This window comes from Fringilla coelebs (assembly GCF_963513975.1).
Source record: "Fringilla coelebs genome assembly, chromosome: 26".
In the NCBI taxonomy this organism is placed as follows: domain Eukaryota; kingdom Metazoa; phylum Chordata; class Aves; order Passeriformes; family Fringillidae; genus Fringilla; species Fringilla coelebs.
The window spans coordinates 347,224-368,005 of record NC_140052.1 but is presented as its reverse complement, the minus strand read 5'-3'; the positions used below and the strand labels follow the sequence as shown (position 1 = coordinate 368,005).

General features: G+C 59.8%; 1 protein-coding gene across 1 annotated transcript in view; it reads right to left on the bottom strand.

Annotated features, from left to right (window-relative positions):
• LOC311163000 (hexokinase-2) overlaps positions 1 to 20,782 on the bottom strand; it is a 27,217-nt gene extending 6,435 nt beyond the window's left edge. The window contains exons 1-13 of the mRNA XM_084221665.1: positions 20,550 to 20,782; positions 13,229 to 13,391; positions 7,755 to 7,903; positions 7,521 to 7,640; positions 5,684 to 5,779; positions 5,469 to 5,568; positions 4,861 to 5,044; positions 3,798 to 3,953; positions 3,443 to 3,676; positions 2,231 to 2,535; positions 1,526 to 1,674; positions 713 to 832; positions 537 to 632 (exon numbers count right to left, since the gene is read on the bottom strand). Coding sequence (XP_084077791.1) covers positions 537 to 632; positions 713 to 832; positions 1,526 to 1,674; positions 2,231 to 2,535; positions 3,443 to 3,676; positions 3,798 to 3,953; positions 4,861 to 5,044; positions 5,469 to 5,568; positions 5,684 to 5,779; positions 7,521 to 7,640; positions 7,755 to 7,903; positions 13,229 to 13,391; positions 20,550 to 20,744 — 2,067 coding nt within the window. The 5' untranslated portion in view covers positions 20,745 to 20,782. The remainder of the gene's footprint in view (positions 1 to 536; positions 633 to 712; positions 833 to 1,525; positions 1,675 to 2,230; positions 2,536 to 3,442; positions 3,677 to 3,797; positions 3,954 to 4,860; positions 5,045 to 5,468; positions 5,569 to 5,683; positions 5,780 to 7,520; positions 7,641 to 7,754; positions 7,904 to 13,228; positions 13,392 to 20,549) is intronic.

Here is a 20,782-nt window from a genome sequence, read left to right as displayed (position 1 = left end):
ACTCCCAGGGATCCAGGGCAGCCACAGCTGCTCTGGGCACCCTCTGCCAGGGCCTCAATGCCCTCACAGGGAGGAATTTCTTCCTAACACCAACCTAAATCTCTCTCTTTTAGTTTAAAACTGTTCTCCCTTGTCCTCCATGACCATCCACCTCCACAGACACAGAGGCACCCACGGACTTCCCCCAGCCCCATCTGCCTGCAGGTAGAGCTCAGAGCTCAGGCACCTCCAGCTGGGTCAGCCCTGCCAGGAGCAGCCCCTGGGCAGGAGCTCGGGGTGGTCTGTGCCGAGGAAACGAGCCAGTGTCTCCTGAGCTCAGGGCCAGACAAGTCTGCTCCAGCCCTGGCCAGGAGCCAGCCTGTAGCTCCAGGGTCTGAAAATCCAACCTCAAGTGATGAGTAAGGGCGGCTGTGAAAATTCCGACACTCATTACGCTGAGCTCAGCCCAGTAATTTGTTTTACAGGCCAATTAATGATGCTAAAGAGAGCCAGGATGTGGGAACAGCCCAGCTTCTCCCAGCCCCGTGGCTGCTCACCTCTCTCCTGTGAATGGCCTCCTTCAGCAGCCCCACCACGTCCTCTCCCTCGCAGCCTGTCGCCTTGAAACCTTTTGTCCACTTCAGGAGAATTCCCTGTTGTGGGAAAACCCCCCAGTGAGTCCCCCTGAGCAGCCAGGCAGCAGCCAGGGGTGCTGCAGGAGGGGTGGGCTTACCTCGTCCAGGTTGTTCTGCTGGCAAGGGAAGGAGAAGGTGAATCCCAGCGGGAGCGACACGCCCTTCATCCCCATGTACTCCAGGAAGTCAGAGATGCAGTGGACAATGTGGTCAAAGAGCTGCACGGGCAGAGCCAAAGGGAAGAGTTACCACCACAGCCAGAGCCCAGCCTGCCCAAACTGCTGGGGGTTCTGATCACTCTCAGGCCTGCTGGAATGTTCAAACTGCTCCCAGGACTTTAAATGGAGCAGGACGTGGCTCAGCTGCACTGTGGGAGGTGAGCAACCCCAAAAAGCTCAGTTCACCCTCTTCCCCACCCACTGTGTGGCCAAATCCCTGCATTATCTCCCCCCACAGGCCCCTGGAGGGGTGGGGGCCAGCAGGGAGGTGACACAGGAACCCAGTCCCTCTGCAAGGGATGCCCAGAGCCCTCCAGCCCAGTCTGCTGGGCATACTCCCAGTCTCCAGGCACAGCCTGGAGCGCTTTGCAAAACACTTTCCAAACGTGTCTCACTGCTTGTGTTGTGGTTTCCCTATCTGGGAAATGGGGGTGATGCTTATCAGCCCTTGTGGAGTGTGTGGGATTCGGGGAGGCTCACTCATGTCTGGGAATAACACCATTTCTAACCTAAAAACCAGACTCCAGCTTCCCAGACTCCAGAGCCTTGGGCACAACTGCTGCTCTAAGGAGAGCACCAGCCCTCCCCACTCCTGGTTTTGCTCCCTGGAAAGGCAAAACCAGCTCCGTGGTCAGCCCTGCTGCGGCCAGCCCAGGGAAGAGGCCCCTTCCCCTCCCTGTCTGCCCTGCTGACCTCCTCTCCCGTGCCCTGCATGATCTCCACGGGGATGGAGTAGATCTTGTTGTGCATCTCCACGCCGCGCCGCATCCCGTTCCTGACGCGCACCAGCAGCACGCGGAAGTTGGTTCCTCCCAGGTCCAGGGCCAGGAAATCTCCCTTTTCTGCAAGCCAAGAGAGGATCATCAGGAGAGATCCCTGCACGGGGCAGCCCGGGTGGGGCACGGAGCAGACATGGACCTGCCCTCCTCCAGGGAGAGGGATGGAAATGGAGACGTGGCTGGGGATGGGCAGGAACAGGGGCTGCAGGTAGGAAGAGGATGGATGGAGAGGTTTGCTGCACACTCTGTGATGATGAGATGTCAAATCATAAACCTGAGCTGGGAGGGACCCACAGGGATCACTGAAGTCTGGCTCCTGGCCCTCAGGACCTGCACAAGTTTCAAGCACTCGCCCAAGCCACAGGAAGAACCAGGAACACAAGACAGGATGAGGGTGGAGAGAATGCTGTGGCAGGACTTGTGGCCACGCAGAGCCAGGCTTTGTGTTAAGTCAGGTGCAGAACGTCCCGGAGGCTCAGTGCTCTGCCCAGTATCAAACTGAAGGTTTGTGCCACTCCCACCACCAAGAGGAACCGGCCACAGCGAAGGATCCAGCCCCTCCCAGGGATGCAGGACACGCACGGGCTCACACACGGGGGTTTTACACAGCACACCTCACCTGTTCCATCGGGAGTGGAGCACACGTAGGTGGGCAGCATTTTCACCGTCGCCTCCGCGTGCGTCTCCTTGCCCAGCCCTTTCTCCATCTCTATCCTCATCCTTTCCTTCACCTCCAGCAGCTGCTCGTGGCTCAGCTTGAGGGGCTCCAGGATCTTCTGCCGGGCCTGGTGCTGTGCAGCCAGCCTGTAGGCCACGGCCGTCACCATGGCCGCCCCTTTGCCGCTGCCGTCCTCGGAGCGGATGAAGCGGATCTCGCAGTCGGGCAGCAGCTTCCGCACGGTCTTGTGGAGGCGACGGGCAAAGCTGGGGAGGAGGAGGACAGGGGACCGGAGTGTCACCCTCTGGGGACCCACTGGCGTCCAAACCAGGGGCCCCAGGGGATATTTGGAGGCGCTTCTCTTGTGCCGAGCTGTGCGCACTGCTGGCAGCAGCAGATCCCTCTCTGTCCCTGTCCCTAGCACCCCCAGACCCCTGTTCCTGTCCCCAGATCCCTGTCCCTGTCCCCAGCACCCCCAGATCCATGTCTCTGTCCCCAGATCTCTGTCCCCAGCACATCCAGACCCCTGTCCCCATCCCCATCCCTGTCCCTGTCCCATCCCCTGCTGTCCCCATCCCTGTTCCTGTCCCTGTCCCTGTCCCTGTCCCCATCCCTGTTCCTGTCCCACACTCACTGGGGGTGTTTCTTGTACACAGAGCCATCCACGCCCACGGTGGAGCGCAGCCTGTCCCTGTCCCTGTCCCTGCTGTCCCCTGTCCCTGTCCCTGTCCCACACTCACTGGGGGTGTTTCTTGTACACAGAGCCGTCCACGCCCACGGTGGAGCGCAGCCTGTCCCCATCCCTGTCCCTGCTGTCCCCTGTCCCTGTCCCTGTCCCACACTCACTGGGGGTGTTTCTTGTACACGGAGCCATCCACGCCCACGGTGGAGCGCAGCCTGTCCCCATCCCTGTCCCTGTCCCTGCTGTCCCCATCCCTATCCCTGTCCCTGTCCCTGTCCCTGTCCCACACTCACTGGGGGTGTTTCTTGTACACAGAGCCGTCCACGCCCACGGTGGAGCGCAGCCTGTCCCCATCCCTGTCCCTGCTGTCCCTGTCCCTGTCCCACACTCACTGGGGGTGTTTCTTGTACACAGAGCCGTCCACGCCCACGGTGGAGCGCAGCCTGTCCCCATCCCTGTCCCTGCTGTCCCTGTCCCTGTCCCACACTCACTGGGGGTGTTTCTTGTACACAGAGCCATCCACGCCCACGGTGGAGCGCAGCTTGTCGCCGCCCTTGTTGTCGCGGATGCGGCGCAGCACGGCGGCCAGCGTGGCCCCGCACAGCGCGGCCGAGCGCGTCGACACGATCTGGCAGATGCGCAGCGTGGCCACGCAGTCCTCGTGCGACGGCTCCAGGCCCAGCTTGCTCAGGATCTCGTGGGCTTTCTGCAGCCCCTCCTTCTCCCTGCAAGGACAAAAGGGGGTTCGTGCCCGGCAGCGCAGCCTTTGCTGGGTGGGGGCCCGGGCTGGCTCGGTGCCGGTCCACCCACGGGCTGGGAGCCAGGAAACCCCTGGATCCTACTTACTTCTCAATGGCAGAGACAAATCTGGTCTCAAAGTGGCCCGTGGTGAGCAGATCTGGCGTGAGCCTTCCCCCAAAGAGCAGCCCTTCCTTGGCCATCTTCACCAGGATGAGCCTGACCAGCTCCCCCATGTACATCCCGCTGATCATCTTCTCAAACCTGCCCGTGGGGAGGCAATGGGTGGAATCAGGGAATGGTTTGGGCTGGAAAAGCCCTCCAAGGTGATCAAGTCCAGCCATTCCCCAGCTCTGCCAAGGCCACCATTAACCCCAAGTGCCACATCCACAGAGCTGTTAAATCCCTCTGAGATGGTGACACCACCGCTGCCCTGGGCAGCCTGTGCCACAGCTGATGCCCTTTCAGAGCAGAAATCTTCCCAAATATCCAACCTAAACCTCTCCTCTCTCTCCATAAGCTCCCCCCAAGCCTCCTTTTGTCCAAGCTAAACAATCTGTGTGTTTGGCTGTGTGTGCCACAAGGTGGCCACAGGCTGACCTGAAAACCCCTTGGCAGCCTCCCATCCCAAACAGATTCTGGGTAATCTCTTCCCAGAGCAGTCTATCCCATCACTGAGCATATGAGGCCATGTGGACACGACCATCATCCTGCAAAGAGAACTCATGGCCACCTGAAGGGGCTCAGTCAGTTTGCAGGGACCCCCAGATCCCCTCCAGGCCACAGCAGCCCTGTGGGGAATGGGAGATCTGTAGGATTGGGATGTGGACATTAGGTGAGGGTGTCTGCCTGGGCTGGTGGGGGACTTTGCTGGCCAGGAAGGGAACAGGAATCATTCACATGAGGGGGTCACAAGGGCAGCAGGTGGGGCAGACAGCCCTGCTTTGGGATAGAGCTCTGCTTTGGGACAGCCCTGCTTTGGGACAGAGCTCTGCTTTGGGACACAGCCCCAGGCTGGGACACAGCCCTGCTTTGGGACACAGCCCCTCTCTGCACCGGTGGCAGAGGACACGCTGACCCAGTTAGCTGGGCTGACCTCCCCAGTCCCAGTAACTGTGGGAGGATGGACAATGCTGAGCAAACCACGAGCCCGAGCCAAGAATCTGCTCACAATTGTTTGCCAGGGTTGAGTGAGCCCATGTCGATCTCGCGGTCGAACTCGGTGCGGATGTCGTTGAGCACCCCGTCGTCACCAAAGGCTCCCCACTCCATGTTGATGCACATCCTGCCCTCGTCCCCCTCCACCAGGTCGATGTGCCTCATCTCCTCCATGTAGCAGGCGTTGGTTCCAGTTCCTGGGGCAAGCAGGGGCACAGGGTGAGCGGGGACACTGCCTTCACTGCCTTTCCCTATTCCCATTATCCCCCATTCCCACTATCCCCCATTGCCACTATTCCCCCATTGCCACTATTCCCCCATTCCCATTATCCCCCATTCCCACTATCCCCCATTCCCATTATCTCCACATTCCCATTATCCCCCATTCCCATTATCCCCCATTCCCATTATTCCCCATTTCCCTTTGGCCACAGCCCAATGCACCAAAGAAAGCAAAGAACCAAGCAAACAAACTTTGGACAATGCCGTTTTCCAGCACTGACATCCTCCTCTCTTTTTTCCCCCAGAGACCCCAAGGCCTGCAAGAAGCAGGATCTCCCTCTGGCCCTGCTGGAGCCCAGGAAACACCCCCAGAACATCTTTCCCCTCGCTGCAGCTCACCAACGATGAGGCCAACTTCACAGTTGTGGTCATCGTAGCCACAGGTCATCATGGTGCCCACGGTGTCGTTCACCACGGCCACGATGTCGATGTCAAAGTCCTGACAGGGTGGAAAGGAGACAGGCTGACCCAACAGAGACAAAACTGACCAAAACACCTCCACGGAGCCCAGGTGTCCTGGCCAGGACCCGTGTGCCCCCAGCCCAGGCTCTTACCCCTCTTTTCTTGATGGACTTGCGCAGCAGGGACACCACGTCCCTGCCCTCCACGCTGCTGCACTTGAACCCCTTCGTCCACGTCACGAGGATGCTCTGCAGGGGAACAGCAAGAGGAAGCTTGGAGGTGACCCCTGGCTCCTGGCACGGGGGACACGTGGCCCTGCAGGGGGGAGCCCCCCGTTATCAGCTCACCAGCTGGGCTATCAGCCGCAGCTTCCGTGTCAGATAAAGTTTATGGCCACAAAATAACACGTGAGCTGCTCGTTGCTGCCCCAGCAGCAGGAACGTGCTTCCCATGAGCAGCTTTAATTGAGCCCTGCAGCAAAACTTGTTCATGAGCCCAAGGAATGCTCCTTGACCCATCCCTGAGGGGTGGATGGCTGGCTGTGCCTATGGAATGCTCCTTGACCCAGCCCTGTGGGGTGACAGGCTCACTGTGCCTTTGGAATGCTTCTTGACCCAGCCCTGTGGGGCGGGGGGCTCACTGTCCCTATGGAGTGATCCCTGTGGGGTGGGGGGCTCACTGTCCCTATGGAGTGATCCCTGTGGGGTGGGGGGCTCACTGTACCTATGGAGTGATCCCTGTGGGGTGGGGGCTCACTGTCCCTATGGAGTGATCCCTATGGGGCAGGGGGCTCACTGTACCTATGGAGTGATCCCTGTGGGGTGGGGGGCTCACTGTACCTATGGAGTGATCCCTGTGGGGTGGGGGGCTCACTGTCCCTATGGAGTGATCCCTGTGGGGCAGGGGCTCACTGTACCTATGGAGTGATCCCTGTGGGGTGGGGGCTCACTGTACCTATGGAGTGATCCATCACCCCCTGCCCATCCTGGGGGGCAATAAGGGCAGGGACAGCCAGCATCACCCCTCAGCAGCAGGGCCCACGTGCCTCGCTGGGATGTTTGCTCTCCCGGCGAGGTCACAGCTCAGAGCTGGCAGTGACAGTGACAGTGACAGTGACAGCCATGGCTGCCTGGGGCTGGAGGAGGGGACAAGACAGGATGGGGGGGATGGCTGCTCAGGGATGTGATGCTCAGCACGTCTGGCTGCAGCTCTGGTGCAGAAGCTGCTCTCCATGCACATGCCACGGAAGCATCACCCCCAGAGCCCTGCAGCTGCCAGGACACAGCCCTGGCTCTGCCAGCACCACCCCTGCTGGCACTCACGGTGACCCTGGCACACAGGACCCTGCCAGAGCTCACAGAGGGGTGGCAGCTAGAAAAGCCTCAAGATAATTACGGGGAAATCCAGAAAGCCAGGATTGTCCAGAGCAGCTGTGGCTGCCCCTGGATCCCTGAAGCGTTCAAGGCCAGGCTGGACAGGGCTTGGAGCAGCCTGGGACAGTGCAATGTGACCCTGCTCTCAACTCTGAATGGCCCTTAAGGGCCCTTTCCCAGAGGAAAACCTGGCCAGGTGTGTTTAGAACAGGAGCTCCAACACCACTTATTGTCATCAAACAGCTTTTAAAAAGGCAATCTGGCACATTCCCCTGGCAAACATTAATTTTCTTTTGAACAGGGGGTTTATAGTGTGTTGGGAGAAGATGCCAAGCAGGGTTATTGGGAAGTGATGCCAAGCTCTGCATTCCCTGAAGGAATGTCCCATCCTCTGTGTCCCTGACCCTGCAGCCCCCAGTCACTGCACTGACAAAAAATATTCACAGAAACAAAAGGACAGTGCTGTTCCTGAGCTCCTGCACCCAGAAATGGCTTCACAGGGGTGAGAGATGTGGCCCTTCAGGAAAGGTCACCTCACCCAAAATCAACGAGCCTAATTAACAGCCTGAGCTTAAATCGGTGTGGAACCCAGAGGAGAGCTCAGCCCCTCACCCACCTCGTCCAGCTTGGTCTGGTGACACGGGAAGGAGAAGGTGAAGCCAAGGGGGAGCTTCTTGTCCTTGATTTGCAGCTTGTCCAGGAAGTTGGCCAAACACTCAGCAATGTGGTCGAAAAGCTGGAAAAAAGGTGAAGAGTGACAAAAGGCCCCCACTCCGAGGGGATGCCCCATCCCTCCTGCCAGGGAGATCCCCAGCAGGATCCCCTGGGCCAGGAGCCCCCAGGAGCCCACCTGGACCCCGCTGCCCCTCATCAGCTCCTCGGGGATGGCGTAGATCTGGTTCTCCATCTCCACCTTGCGCAGCCCGTTGTCCGACACCTTCACCCGCAGCACTCGGAAGTTGGTGCCTCCCAGGTCCAGGGCCAGGAAATCCCCGTCCTCTGTGGGGTCAGCACAGGACAGCCCCTTCATTCCTCTGGGCACAGAGCCCCGAGGTCACACCCCCTCCCAGGTACCAGCAGAAAGGTCAGATTTTTGGTTATATTTCATCATTTTGTCCGTTATTGTATTTTTCCGGTATTTTATTGGAGCAGTTGCTGCGTTCCCTGCCCCTCCTCTGCCCCCACAGAGGATCAATATTTTGACCATCACTGAGGCAGATCCAGATGCTTTGGGGCATGAATCCCACCAGCTCCCCCAGGAATCCCAAAGCAGCAGGGAGGGATCTGAGGAAGATGAGCTCCGTCAGGAAGAAGGCAGCAGAGCCATTCCTGACCCCACTGACGCTCCTGGAGCTCCTAAACCTCCACCCAAGGGTCAGACCCTGATGGCAGCTGTGGGGGCTCCTCAGCTGGCTCAGCTTTTGCTGTACTAAAATCCCCTGGTGCTCAGCCCAGCCCAGGCTGCCTGCCTGCCCCAGGAATGCCACACGCTCCTGGAACGTGGCAGCAGGAAACCAGGCAGGGAGAGGATCCCAAAGAGCTTCGGGGCCCCCCTGCTGCCTTCCCCAGGGAGAGCTGCTGGGGAATCTTTGCTTCTTTTTGCCAGGGCTGGGGTTAAACGTGCCAGACAGAATTTCTTGTTGGACTCAGATGTTTATTGGCTCTTATCTATGTTATACTCTCACAAACCCTGAGCTCTACAGCACTTCACTCCAACAAACTTAAAATGGAGCCCTGTGTCTCCCTCTGCAAGGCCTTTTAGGGATAAACTGTCCAATTAAGAAATGACACCTTAATTATCTTTGCTTTTAACCCAATAACCAACCACCCCTGGCCTGCAAGGTGGACTTTTTATCCAATTACACAAAACCACCCAAACCCATGGAGAAGGAGGGGAAGGAGAAGGGGAAGAAGAAAGTGAAGAAGGAGAAGGAGAGGAAGAAGAAGAGGAAGAAGAAAAGGAAGAAGAAGAGGAAGAAGAAGGACCAGCCTCTGCCCTAAAACCTCCATCTTGCCTTATATTTTTTGCTATATTCTAAACCCTTAAACTCTAAGTTTTCCACCCTGTGATATCACACACTTCTAGCCAAACTCCAGACCCACAATCCCAGTCCTAGCACTCAATTTTGGAAGTTTTCTCCACGGCCTCAGGTCCATGCAGAGTTCTCCTGTCAGCACAGAAAATCTGAAATTCCCAGGACCCAGGGCTCCAAGAAGGCTCCTCCAAGGGCAGCCCCAGGGCTGTCCCCGTCCCCTCCCGCCTGTTTGGGGCAGGGAAAAGCGCCCAGCTGGCTGTTTTGGGGCGGAGGGGCCGGGGAAAGCCTCTCTCAGCACTCGAGCCCCGAATGTGCTGCGCTGGCTGCCGGGGCCGCTTTGTGCGGCACAAAGGGAACAAAACCCGCGGGCATTGGTATGCACGGGCCAGCAGCAGGGCTGGGGACGGGGCTGGGGCTGGACAGGGACTGGGGCTGGGCATGGACAGGGACTGGGGCTGGGCATGGACAGGGACTGGGGCTGGACAGGGACAGGGACAGGGACTGGGACTGGACAGGGACTGGGCATGGACTGGGACTGGGGCTGGACAGGGACTGGGCATGGACTGGGACTGGGACTGGGGCTGGACACAGCCTGGGCTGGGCATGGACTGGGGCTGGGACTGGGCATGGACTGGGGCTGGGACTGGGGCTGGACAGGGACAGGGCTGGGCATGGACTGGGATGGGGACTGGGACTGGGGCTGGACACAGCCGGGGACTGGGCATGGACAGAGATGGGGACTGGGGCTGGGACTGGACAGGGACTGGGCATGGACTGGGACTGGGACTGGGGCTGGACACAGCCTGGGCATGGACTGGGGCTGGGACTGGGGCTGGACACAGCCAGGGACTGGGCATGGACTGGGGCTGGGGCTGGACACAGCCTGGGCTGGGCACAGCTGGGGACAGGGACTGGACACAGCCCGGGCTGGGCATGGACAAACACCAGCAGGGCACAGAGGACACCTCAGGGGGGTGACAAACACCAGCAGGGCACAGAGGACACCTCAGGGGGGTGACAAACACCAGCAGGGCACAGAGGACACCTCAGGGGGGTGACAAACACCAGCAGGGCACAGAGGACACCTCAGGGGGGTGATAAATCCACCAGGGCTAAGGGCACTGCAGCCAGGAGGGGCACAGGGTCTCAGCTCCTTGGAGGTAACCCAGGAGGGTCCCCAAAAAAAAGCAGTTTGGGGGAAATTCCTGGGAATTCCTGGATGGATCAGCCTTGCAGGAGGAACAGGGCAGCCAAGGCTCCCTTGGGAAATTCCCAGCCATGCCTGGAGCACGTGGTGGGCACTGCCAGGTGTGGGCACTGCCAGGTGTGGGCACTGCCAGGTGTGGGCACTGCCCCCAGTTTGGTCTCCCAGGTCCTGTGATAAGGTATCAGCCCTGGTGCTGAGCCCACAAGCCAAACAGCCAGGGCAAACACAGAGCCCTGGCCCCAGGCGCTGTTTGCCCTTGGCAAAGGCAAGAGTGAGTGCCTGGAGAGGCTGATCCTGGTGTGTGGGATCATCTCCCAGCACCTCAGAGGCTGCTCACCCCAGGGATCCCCCCTCCAGGCTTCCAACACAATTCCACTGCCTGGGAATCCTCTGGCAAAGTGGAATGGTGAAAAATAAAGAGGAAAAGCTGGGAGGCCCAGAGCCCAGGGAGCTGCAGGTGCAGGTGGAGCTGCAGACCCTGGCATTTCCCACTGCAGCCCTCCAGGTCATTCGTGGTACCAGGGGATGGGAAGGGACCTCAGGAGCACCCAGCTCCCCTCCCCTGCCCTCCCACTGCACCTGTGGCCCCTCCAGCCTGGCCTTGAACTCTCCAGGCAGACACAGCTTCCTTGGGAAGCCTTGCTGGGATGTGGTAAACCCCCATGTTTTCTGGGCAGGAAACAGCATTTTTCCCCCAAGCCTTTCAAGGCTCTGTGCCACACGAGCAGGAAAAGAGCTGAGCCCCCCAGGCAAGGGAAAGGTGCTGCCAAGAGCCATCCTTTGGATATCCCACAAATCCTGCAGCATCCTCCTGAAAGCTCCAGGCTGGGGCTATCAGCTGCTGGGGCTCAGCACAAGATCCTTAAACCAGCCCCTCTGTGGAGGAGGAAACCTGGGACCCAGAAGAGCCTGGAAACACCAGGAGTGGAGCAGGAGGAGGGTGCTGGTGGCACTGAGCATGGAAAGCCCTCAGGAGAGTCACTGGGCTCCAAGGAGAAGCCTATTTGGGATCTGTCTCCCCATGCCCTCGCTGCCAGCAGGGCAAGGCGCTGCTCCAGTGGGTGCCAGAGCCAAGCCAAGCAAGGAAAGTTGATTTTAGAAGAGCTCCTGCTTTCAAAGCAGAATTCCCCCCTCTATCACCCCACACTGGAATGGCAAAGCCCCCGAGAGCCAGGGCTGGGCTTTGGCTTAACCTGCAGGTGTGACCTTGTATTTCCATAAGCCCCTCTCATCCCCCTGGAGCTGGGCATTAAGCGGGGTCTAATCCCACCCAGAGACACAGGGCAGGGCAGGGGGGACAGGGACATCCCACAGGGGGATGCCTGGGAGCCCTGTGGCACCAGCACCAGCAATAACCCATCCTTGGGCTGGGAGCAGCTGCTGGCACCTGGCACAGGTGCCCAGCCCAGGCCAGACTTTGCCCAGGAGCTTTAACAAGAGGGAAGGAGGAAGGACATGGCCCTGGGCAGTGAGATCCTCCCTCATCTCTCAGCCCCCAGCCCTGACTTGCCCCCTCCCCAAAACCCAAGGGACACTGATGCCACTCACTGGATCCAGCTCCAGCTGGACAGGGAACCCCAGCTCTCATTTCCCTGGGATTTGCTCAAAACTCCCTCATTTTCCAGCCCCCTGGGCAGCTGCAGGGCCGTGACTGCCCCAGCATCCCTCCCATGTGACATTTTCCATGCTGCTGCTCCTCTTTGTCCCCCTGCCCCGGGTGAGAAATGCCAGCTGGGGCACTGGAGAAGCTGGAAACAGGGAAGGGAGCCAAGGATCTGTCTTGTAAGGGCATGGGGAGGGACTGCTCCCTCTCCCAGAGGCGGGTCAGGGCGCTGGAAGTGCTGACACACGCTCCACCTGCGCCCAGCACCTTTGGCTGCACCAGTTCCCGTGCCCAGGGGCGGCTCCTGGCCCTGCCTGTAATTAAAAATATCCTCCAACATTTAAATAGATGGGAATCTCGATCCCAGGGCAGGCAGCCAGGTCCAGCTTTTGGGTGTGGGTGCAGCTGGGGGGCCAGGATCAAGGGGTGCTTCGAGGATTAGAGGGGCTCAGAGGGAAGGTGGAGACCCTTTGAGCAGAGCTGTAGTGAGAGGACAGGGGAATGGTTTCAAACTGGAAGTTTGAGCTATATACAACATTGAAATTGTTGGGGAAACGTTTAAATTGTTGGGCTGCCCTTCATGGAAAGGGCAGCCCAGGGCTGGCAGAGCTGCCCAGGGCAGGAGTGCCCATCCCTGGGGGGATTCAGCAGCTGTGGGGATGTGGCACCTGGGGACGTGGGGCAGGGATGGACTGGTTGGATTTGACCAACCTGGGGGCTTTTCCAGCCCAAAGCATTCCACAGCTCTGTGACCCCATGACTCTGTCCCCTCTGTCCCTGCCCCAGGGAGCAGCCAGCCAGCAGCCACGAAGGGTTTGGGCTCTGTCCCTCTCTGTGCCCCTCGCCAGCAGCCCTGGCACCGAGGCTTTGCACAGATCCCTGTGCAGGACTGGCACCAGGGCAAGCCCAGCTCTGAGTAAGTGCATCCAGCACAGCCAACCACCCCTGGGGCCCTCCACGGCTGCTGCCAGCCCAGCTGTGGGTCTGGAGCAGCCAGGACCAAACACTTGCAGGGTGATGCTGCAGGGATGGAGACAAGCTCCTTCCCAGAACACCAGGCCGGGAGGGGAAAGGCAACTCTCCCGTCTGGATGCCCGAGGGAGCAGGAGAGGAGGATGTGCCTGGCTGGAGCGTGGCCTGGGCAGCTCGGGGAGAGCAGAAAGGCCACATTGTGAGGGCCCTGCTGTGCCCAGGGCCCTGTGGCACTCAGACAGTGCTGGCACTGCTGCCCGTGAAATCTGATGAGCCGGACCCGTGACTGTCTCTGTCCTGCCAGCAAGGGCACGCGAGGGCGGCTTCCCTCCCGCCTCCCTCCCTCTCTCCTCCCTCCTGCCAGCAGGAACTGGGATCCCCTCCAGCCCCAGCACGGAGCAGGGAGCCAGGCCTGTCCCCACACTCAGCCCCAGCAGCCGAGGTGGCCCCGGGTGGCAGTGCCAGGAGCACAGGTGTGCCCAGCCCTCCCTCCGGCCTCACGGTACCTGTCCCGTCCGGGGTGGACCTGACGAAGGTGGGCAGCATCTTCACGGAGGCCGTGGGGTTGGTGTCTGCCCCCAGCCCCTTCTCCATCTCCTTCTCAAAGCGCTGGGACACCTCCAGCAGGGTCTCGTCCGAGAGCCGCATGTGGTACAGGTACTTGTCCACCTGCAAGGGGCACACACAGCCAGGGGTGAGGCACGGGGCTGGGACAGGGACACAGGGCAGGGCTGGGACAGGGACACACACAGCCCAGGACAGTGTCCAGCCCCTCCTGAGGCTGCTGGGTGGACATAAAGAGCTGGAGAGCCACATGTGGTACAGGTACTTGTCCACCTGCAAGGGGCACACACAGCCAGGGGTCAGGCACAGGGCTGGGACAGGGGCACAGGGCAGCCCAGGACTGGCTGCTGAGGAGCTGGAGCAGGCTCTGAGCCATCCCTAAGGGCAGGACACGGCAGCTTGGCCGGGATTGCTCATGCCAGGCATCACCCACCCCTGCTCCTGCCCCTCTCCCAAGGCCAGCCTGCATCCCTGCCCAGGCTCTGCCAGCTGGGAATGCTGACCCACGAGCTGCTCCTGCAGCTCCTGCCCGCTCAGCCAGCTGCAGGCACGCAGACAGGTTGCTGCAGCAGCAGCAGGAAGCCCAGCTCAGGTGAGTCAGGAGGTTCTCCAGGTGCAAAGCCCTTCCCACTGCACGGCACCAACGCACCTTGACCTTGACCCGCAGGGCCTCTTCCTGCAGCGGGGATGCTGGGCAGGAATGCAGTGCCCTGTCATTGCTGCACTGCTGAGATCACCCCAGGAGCCCAGAGCTACTCAACAGCCTGGAGCAAACCCCGCTGGGGTGACAGAAGTGGGAGCTGGGGTGACACAAGCGAGGATGGAATGACACAAGCGCGTGGCCGGAGAGGGAAGAAACCCATCCCACCCCCCTGTTCCTGGAAACTGTTCTACCCTCGAGCTGCTGGTGTGGAGAACGCTTCTAAAAATGGCATCAAAGCTCCTGTCCTGCCTGGGAAGGGTGGGAAGGCTCCTCCCCAGCCACCATCAGCCCTGGGCAGCCTGGCCGGAGCAGGGAGCGGGAGAGGCGGACACTGCCCGCTCCCAGACCGTGCCCTGCTCCCAGACCGTGCCCTGCTCCAATTAGCTCCACTCAGCATTAATTAAAGGGCAGCTGCAAGCCCTGAGAAGTCAAGGAGGAAAACTCCACCCCGTGTGCTCACCTGTCTGCAGGCACGTAAGGCCGGGTCACCGGACCCGGGCCCGGGCTGTGCTTTATGGGGCTGAGCTGCAGGAAATGGGCATTTTGTGGGCCACTAATTGCACCAGGGCCAGGGTGACCTCGCTGGGGACGTGCCATCCCACCCTGGGCTGGACACAACAGCCCTGCTGCGGTTTTGGCTGCCTGGGCTCAGGGTGCTCCAGCACATCCTTTTTCCCTCCACCCTGAGTTCTGTTGGAAATCTGGGAGCTGAGATTTCTCCCTCTGTGAGGTCAGGGGATGGGGGAAAGCCTGGCCCAGCACATTCCAGGAGTGATGCTGCATCCCCTGAGGAGCAGCATGCTCTGAGTAAACCCTCCTCCCCCTTCTCCTGGTGCTTCCAGCTCCTTCCCAAAACCAGGAGCTAAACAGGAAGGAAAGGCCAAGGAGAAGGAAACCTGGAGATTTCCTGCTACCAGGCGTTTACCAGCCTCTCCTTATCCAGCAGGAAGTCAAACACTCTCCTCCCTCCCCTCCTGTTTGCTTTCACCTGCTGAAAATTCCCTCCCGTGTGCTGAGGCTCTGCTCACTGCACCAGCAAGCTCCAGTTACCTGGTCAGGAGGTGGCTCTGGGGCTGGAGCTCTCCTCCAAGGCAGGAAACCTCCCCTTGAGCTGTGCCAAGGGTTATGCCCAGGGCTATCAGCCCAGGCCATCAACCCAGAGCAGACAGTGCTCATCCCAGGGAAGCTGGCTGCTCTGGGAGCTCCTCAGCAATGAAGACCCCCTACCCAAAAATTCCAGAACAGGGAAACCCCCCTGGGGCTTCAGCCCCTTCCCCAGGCCAGGCCCTGCCCAGCACGTCCCCCATGTCCTCCAGGCTGCAGCACACCAGAATAACCTCAGCTGAGGAGCAGGGTGACCTCCCCCTAATCTCCAAAGCCCTTAAAACCTGGATCATCTTCTCCCAAGGTGGATCTCACCCCACTTGGCAGCTAAAGCAGGTCAGGGCGCACAGCAGGGCTCCTTCCCCACGGAATCCACCCTGGCCCCACCAAGGAACGGCCACTGGCCTTCCCAAAACTGCCCAGCCCCGTGGCCTGGCTGGTCACCCTGAGCACCCCTCAGATTGTGACCAAGATGGGATAAAAGGGGGAATTCAGCCTGCAGTGCCAGACTCTGAGCATCCCTCCACACAAAACACCTTCTCGGTTGCTTAAGGCTTCTGAAGAGCATGGAATAGTTTAGGTCAGGTTGCCAATTCCAAACAAACAAAGTCACTAGGTTAGGATCCTGAAGGGGGCAATTGAGTTTCTGGAAAGCTTCCAGCCTAAACAGTGGCGTTTCCTCGAGGAAATCCAAACAAACCGGAGGGAGAAGGAAGGACGGGAGCTGGGAAGCGCCGGGCATGCCCCAGCCCAGGACAGCGTGTTAAAGCTGCGGATCACGGAGTAGCTGTGGGTGTAATGAGCTCAATGCCACGCTTTTGAACCAAACCCCAGCAAATCCCCATCTCCTGGCTCAAGGCTGTCTCCAAGGTCCAGCTCATTTCCATGCCGGATGCTGGAGAGGTGCCCAGGGTCGCCTGTCCCGGCTGCACGGCCACCGCTGGGAAACCTCAGCCTGCCCAAATTCTGCTGCTGGGGGACCTGGCCGAGCCAAGCCGAGCTCAAAGCACCCCAAAAAACAGCTTTTATTTCCAGCCTCACCTCCTGGGGACACGGGGCTGGGCTGCTGAGGGTGGCAGCGCTTCTGGCACCGCAGCAGGAAGGGGAAGAGGAGGGCAGCTCTGTTCCTCTGGGTCCCAAACACATCTTTCCCACTAGTGACCCCGGGTTCTGAGAAAAAGAAGGCTGCTTGCCTTTTGTTTTCATTTCCTCTGAACCCTGTCCCAGAGCCACGTGGCTGCCAGGAAGCTGGAGGGAGCACGTGCTCCCCATCCCTCAGCATCTCCTGCTGCAGTTTTCAGCTGGATGTGACAGATTCCAGCAGATTTTGGAGCAAAAGCAGAGCACTGGGAGAGGGTGGCTGCTCCCTGGGACAGATTCTGTACCTTTTTGGAAACAAAGCCAGACATTTGTTGACTGCAAGATGACGGAGCAGTGCTCAAATCTGGGGAAGGCTGCAACACCCCAAAACCCACAGCATGTGCTGTCAGCCCTCTCTCCAGGGAAATTTGTGCTGGGAATTATATTTCCTTTCAATTACTTCCCTCCCCATCCCAGTTTTTAACTAGAAGCGTGCTGTTTTGTAAGGATCCCTGAAGTTTGAGGGGATGCTGGCTCCCTGGGAGGGGGATGCTGTGCGAGCACCACCCGCCCCAATCCCCGGTGGGACGTGATGAATTTGGGGAAAGCCATGCTGGGGGAGCAGGGGAGGGCCCGAAGGATTTATTCCCTGCTCCACATGCTCAGTGCCTGCTGTGCTGCCCATGCCTGTCCCCGTTTCCCACCCCGGGTGACTCAGGGCAGGGAACCGGCTCGTCCCCTCGCCCGACCTCCCCGGTGACACAGGGGTGATGCTGGGCTGCCCCCACCCTCCCCAGCCCCGTCCTGCTGGCACCCACGTCCCTCCACGCCGGCTCCAAGCCCACGTGGGCCCTCCCTCCCTCCCTCCCTCCCTCCTGGGATGACACACGCCCGCCCGGAGTCATCCTCAGCCCGGTGAGTCAGATGTTTCCTGCTCGGCCGGTTCCTCCTCATCCTCAGCCCCGGGCCAGCAGCTGGATCCACACTGGAGGTGGAGCTGGGTGCTGATGGTGAGGAAGTGACACCAGGGAGCATCCACCAGCCCATCCTCAGGTGACCCTGCTGCCCCAGAGCCCCAGAAAAACCCAGTTCAGCCAGGAAACGCTCTGCCCCACAGTTCTGCAGCTGGAGACATCCAGCTGCCCCAGTAAAACCCAGTTCAGCCAGGAAATGCTCTGCCCCACAGTTCTGCAGCTGGAGACATCCAGCTGCCCCAGTAAAACCCAGTTCAGCAGGGAAAACGCTCTGCCCCACAGTTCTGCAGCTAGAGACATCCAGCTGCTGCTGTCCCTGCCCCTCCTGGTCCTTGTTGAACCCACAAGGTGTTGGGGATGCTGGATGGCAAAGCCTCCCTGCCCCCAGGACCCCCCTGGGATGGTGGGAGCATCCCCCTGTTGGGGGGAAACTGAGGCTGGGTAGCTCTGGTGGGCAGGGAGACTCGGGATGGCTTCCCCAAGGTGGGACAAGCTGTCCTGCCACTGACCCCGGCTCCTGCCACCGACCTGGGCAGCCTCAGGGGAAGATGTTAAGTTGGTTTTCCAGGAATTTGCCAAAGGTGCCCCTCCCACACCCTCAGAAGCAGCCAGCAGGGAGGAATCAGCTGGGTAAAACCAATCCCTGGGCAAAGGAAAAATTTTTTAAAACCCAAAAAACTAAAACAAGGAAAACCTGCCCCTGCTTTCCTGCATTTTCCAACGTGGGGGAATCAATTCCAACCCCATTGTTCCCCTCTTGAAGGAGGGATGGGGGAGAGGAGGTGCTCAGGCCCCCTCCCAGTGACGAGGCTGCGGGGTGAGGATGAGGATGAGGAAGGCCAGGGTGAGCTGGCACATCCCAGGGAACGCCGGGCAGCAGCGGCAAACTTTCAAGCTGGGATCTCAAAGGACGCTGCCGAGGTTAATTAAAGTTTGCACAATCCCTTGGGGGTTAGATAAGTCTGGACAACCCACTTTCCAGGCAGGAAAGGGGCAGGAGCCGGGGAGGAAGGTAATATGCTTGCAGATGGGTGGCAGAGGAGGTAAAGCTGCTCCGTGGCAAGAATGGGAAGAAAAATCCAGTTTTTGAGGCTATTTTGAAGGCCTTGAGGTGGACACAAACCACAGCTATTGGAAAAAGCACTTTTTTACACCACCTGAGCTCCTTTTCTCCCTGATCCAAAGGGAAAACACATCCCAGGCTACCACCTACAATCTCTTCTCCCAAATACAGGGGTTGATAAGAAAACCCAAGCAAACAAATCACAGCTTTCCAAGAATTTCACCCCCTCCACCTCCCTGTGCCGGGGACTCCCTGGCTTCTCCCTTGGCCTGGGGAGCTCTACGAGCCAGGAATGGTTTTTACAGCCACGCTGGAAGCAGCCAGGTCAGACAGCTGGCTTCTCCCCCCTCTCCCTGAGCCCAGCTGAGCTCCCTGCTCTCCCCCAGCTTTGCCTCATGGGAGGATTCACGGGAATTTGTTTAAAAATATCCCAGAAAATCCAGTTGTGGAGGCGGCCGGGAGGGCAGTGCCACATCCCACAGGATCCCCAGCTCCGGCCAGCGGCTCCTGGATATTTTTTTTCCCCTCCCTCCCATCTCAACAACCTTTTTTCAGTTCTGGTTTGGGAGGCGCGAGGGGCACGGAGCCGGTTCCTGAGGCTTCGCACGCCCTTCTCCCGCTGGGCAGGGAAGGAGAATTGCCCGTGGCAGCTTTCCCCCTGCCCCATTCCCGGCCATTCCCGATAAGGAAGGCGTGAGCAGCCCGGAGCGCGGCCGGGCTGTGCCGCTGGCCTATTTCTGCCCGGGTTACACAACACAGCCCCTGCCCGAGCCCGGACGCGGCTGTTGCACAACCCCGGGGCCAGCGGAGGAGCCGAGCCCCTATTTCCTTGCGGATCGCTTCACCTTGGGAAGTTTTCCCTGCACTTTGTTTAGGTTGGGGTTAGTTTTTGCTGTCTTTTTTATTTATTTATTTTTAAATGTTCTGCCTCGGTTTCCTTCCTATCTAACCCCGGTGAAGGGCCAACGTGGCAAGTTTCACTTCCCCGGGAGCATCTCCAGGGTTATCCCGGGTCGCTCCGAGCATTTCCCACAGCTTTTTTATGGCGATTTTTGCACATCCCGGTGGCCTGGCACTCGGAGCAGCCAATCCCAGCCTCAGGAATCACAGCCGAACTCTCTCTGCCCTGCTCCCAGATGCCAGCAAAGCACTGCGGGAGCAGCCGGAGCCTCCGCGCTCTCTCCCACCCAGCATTTTTCCTCCGGGAATGATTTATTAAGCCCAGCCTAAGCGCTGTCCTGGCCAGACAAAGGCCGGAGCCATGGAGAGCAGGAACACTCGAGCTTTTCCTGCCCTGAGCTCCGGGACGGGGGGTGACCCTCACCCCGAGCATCCCAGCGCTGTGGGAACGGGCTCGGGGAGCTCCGGACCCCAAACCAGGGACCCAGAACCCCAAAACGAAGGGAACGGGAGACGGGAAGGCGTTCTCCAGCCCTGTCAGTGCGGGGACGGGGCACACGTGCGCCTTGGGCCGGCGGTCAGCGCGGGGAGGGGACCCGGGGCACAAGTGCCACCTCCGGGCTGGTGGCCCGGGCTGACCCCGCTGCCGCGGGGGCTGCGGCTCGCTGCCGTGTCCCGGCACGGCGGGGAGCGGAGCAGCCGCTGCCGGGGATGCTCGGCGCCGGCGGGAACGGCGACACGTGCTGCGCGGGGCGGCCGCGGGGGTCCCGGTGCGGCGGGCAGCGAGAGGCGCGGAGATCCCCCCTTCCTCCTCCTCCTCCTCCTCCTCCTCCTCCTCCCCCTCGCCGCCCGGCCACGCGGGGTCCCGCGGCACGTACCGCACGCGGCCCCGGCCGGGCAGCGCCGGGGCCTCCGCCCGCCCGGCCCCGCTTCCCCTCCGCTCCCGCTTATCTCGCCTCCTGCTCCCTTTTAAAAAGTTTGTTCGGTTTTGTTCTCCTTTTTTTGTGGGTTTTTTTTCCCATTTTCCCCTTCCCCTCCTTTTTTTTTTCACTTTCCCCCTTCATTTCTGCTCTTTTTACTCCTTTCCTTTCTCCCCTTTCTGCTTTTTTCTTTTTTTCTCCTTCCTTTTACTTTATTTTTTCAACTTTTTTTCCTCATTCTTCTTCCTTCCCCACTTATTCCCCTTTTCACTTTCCTTCCCTTTTCTTTCCCTCTTCTCTCTCCCTCTTCCCTCTCCCCTTCTCCTTTTCCTTCCTTTTTTGTTTTTACTTTTACCCATCTTTTCTTTTTCGTCCCTTTTTTATCTCCCCCCATTTTCTCTTCTTCCCCTCCCCTTTTTTTTTCCCCTTTTCCTTCCCCTTTTCCTCTTCACTTTCCCCTTTTCACCTCTCCCCTTCCCTCTCCACTTTTCCCGCTTTCCCCCGCGGGACCCCCCTCACCTTCTGCGCCTGGTCATGGTTGAGCTCGGTGAAGAAGTAAGCGAGGAGGTGCGATGCGATCATGGCGGGAGCGGCACGGCACGGCTCGGCACGGCTCGGCTCGGCTCGGCTCGGCTCGGCTCGGCTCGGCTCGGCTCGGTTCGGAGCGGAGCGGCCCCGGCAGCGCCGCGCGCTCCCCGCGCCAATCGCGCTCATTGAGGAGCTTCCCCCGCGCCCGTGACGTGGCCGCGCCG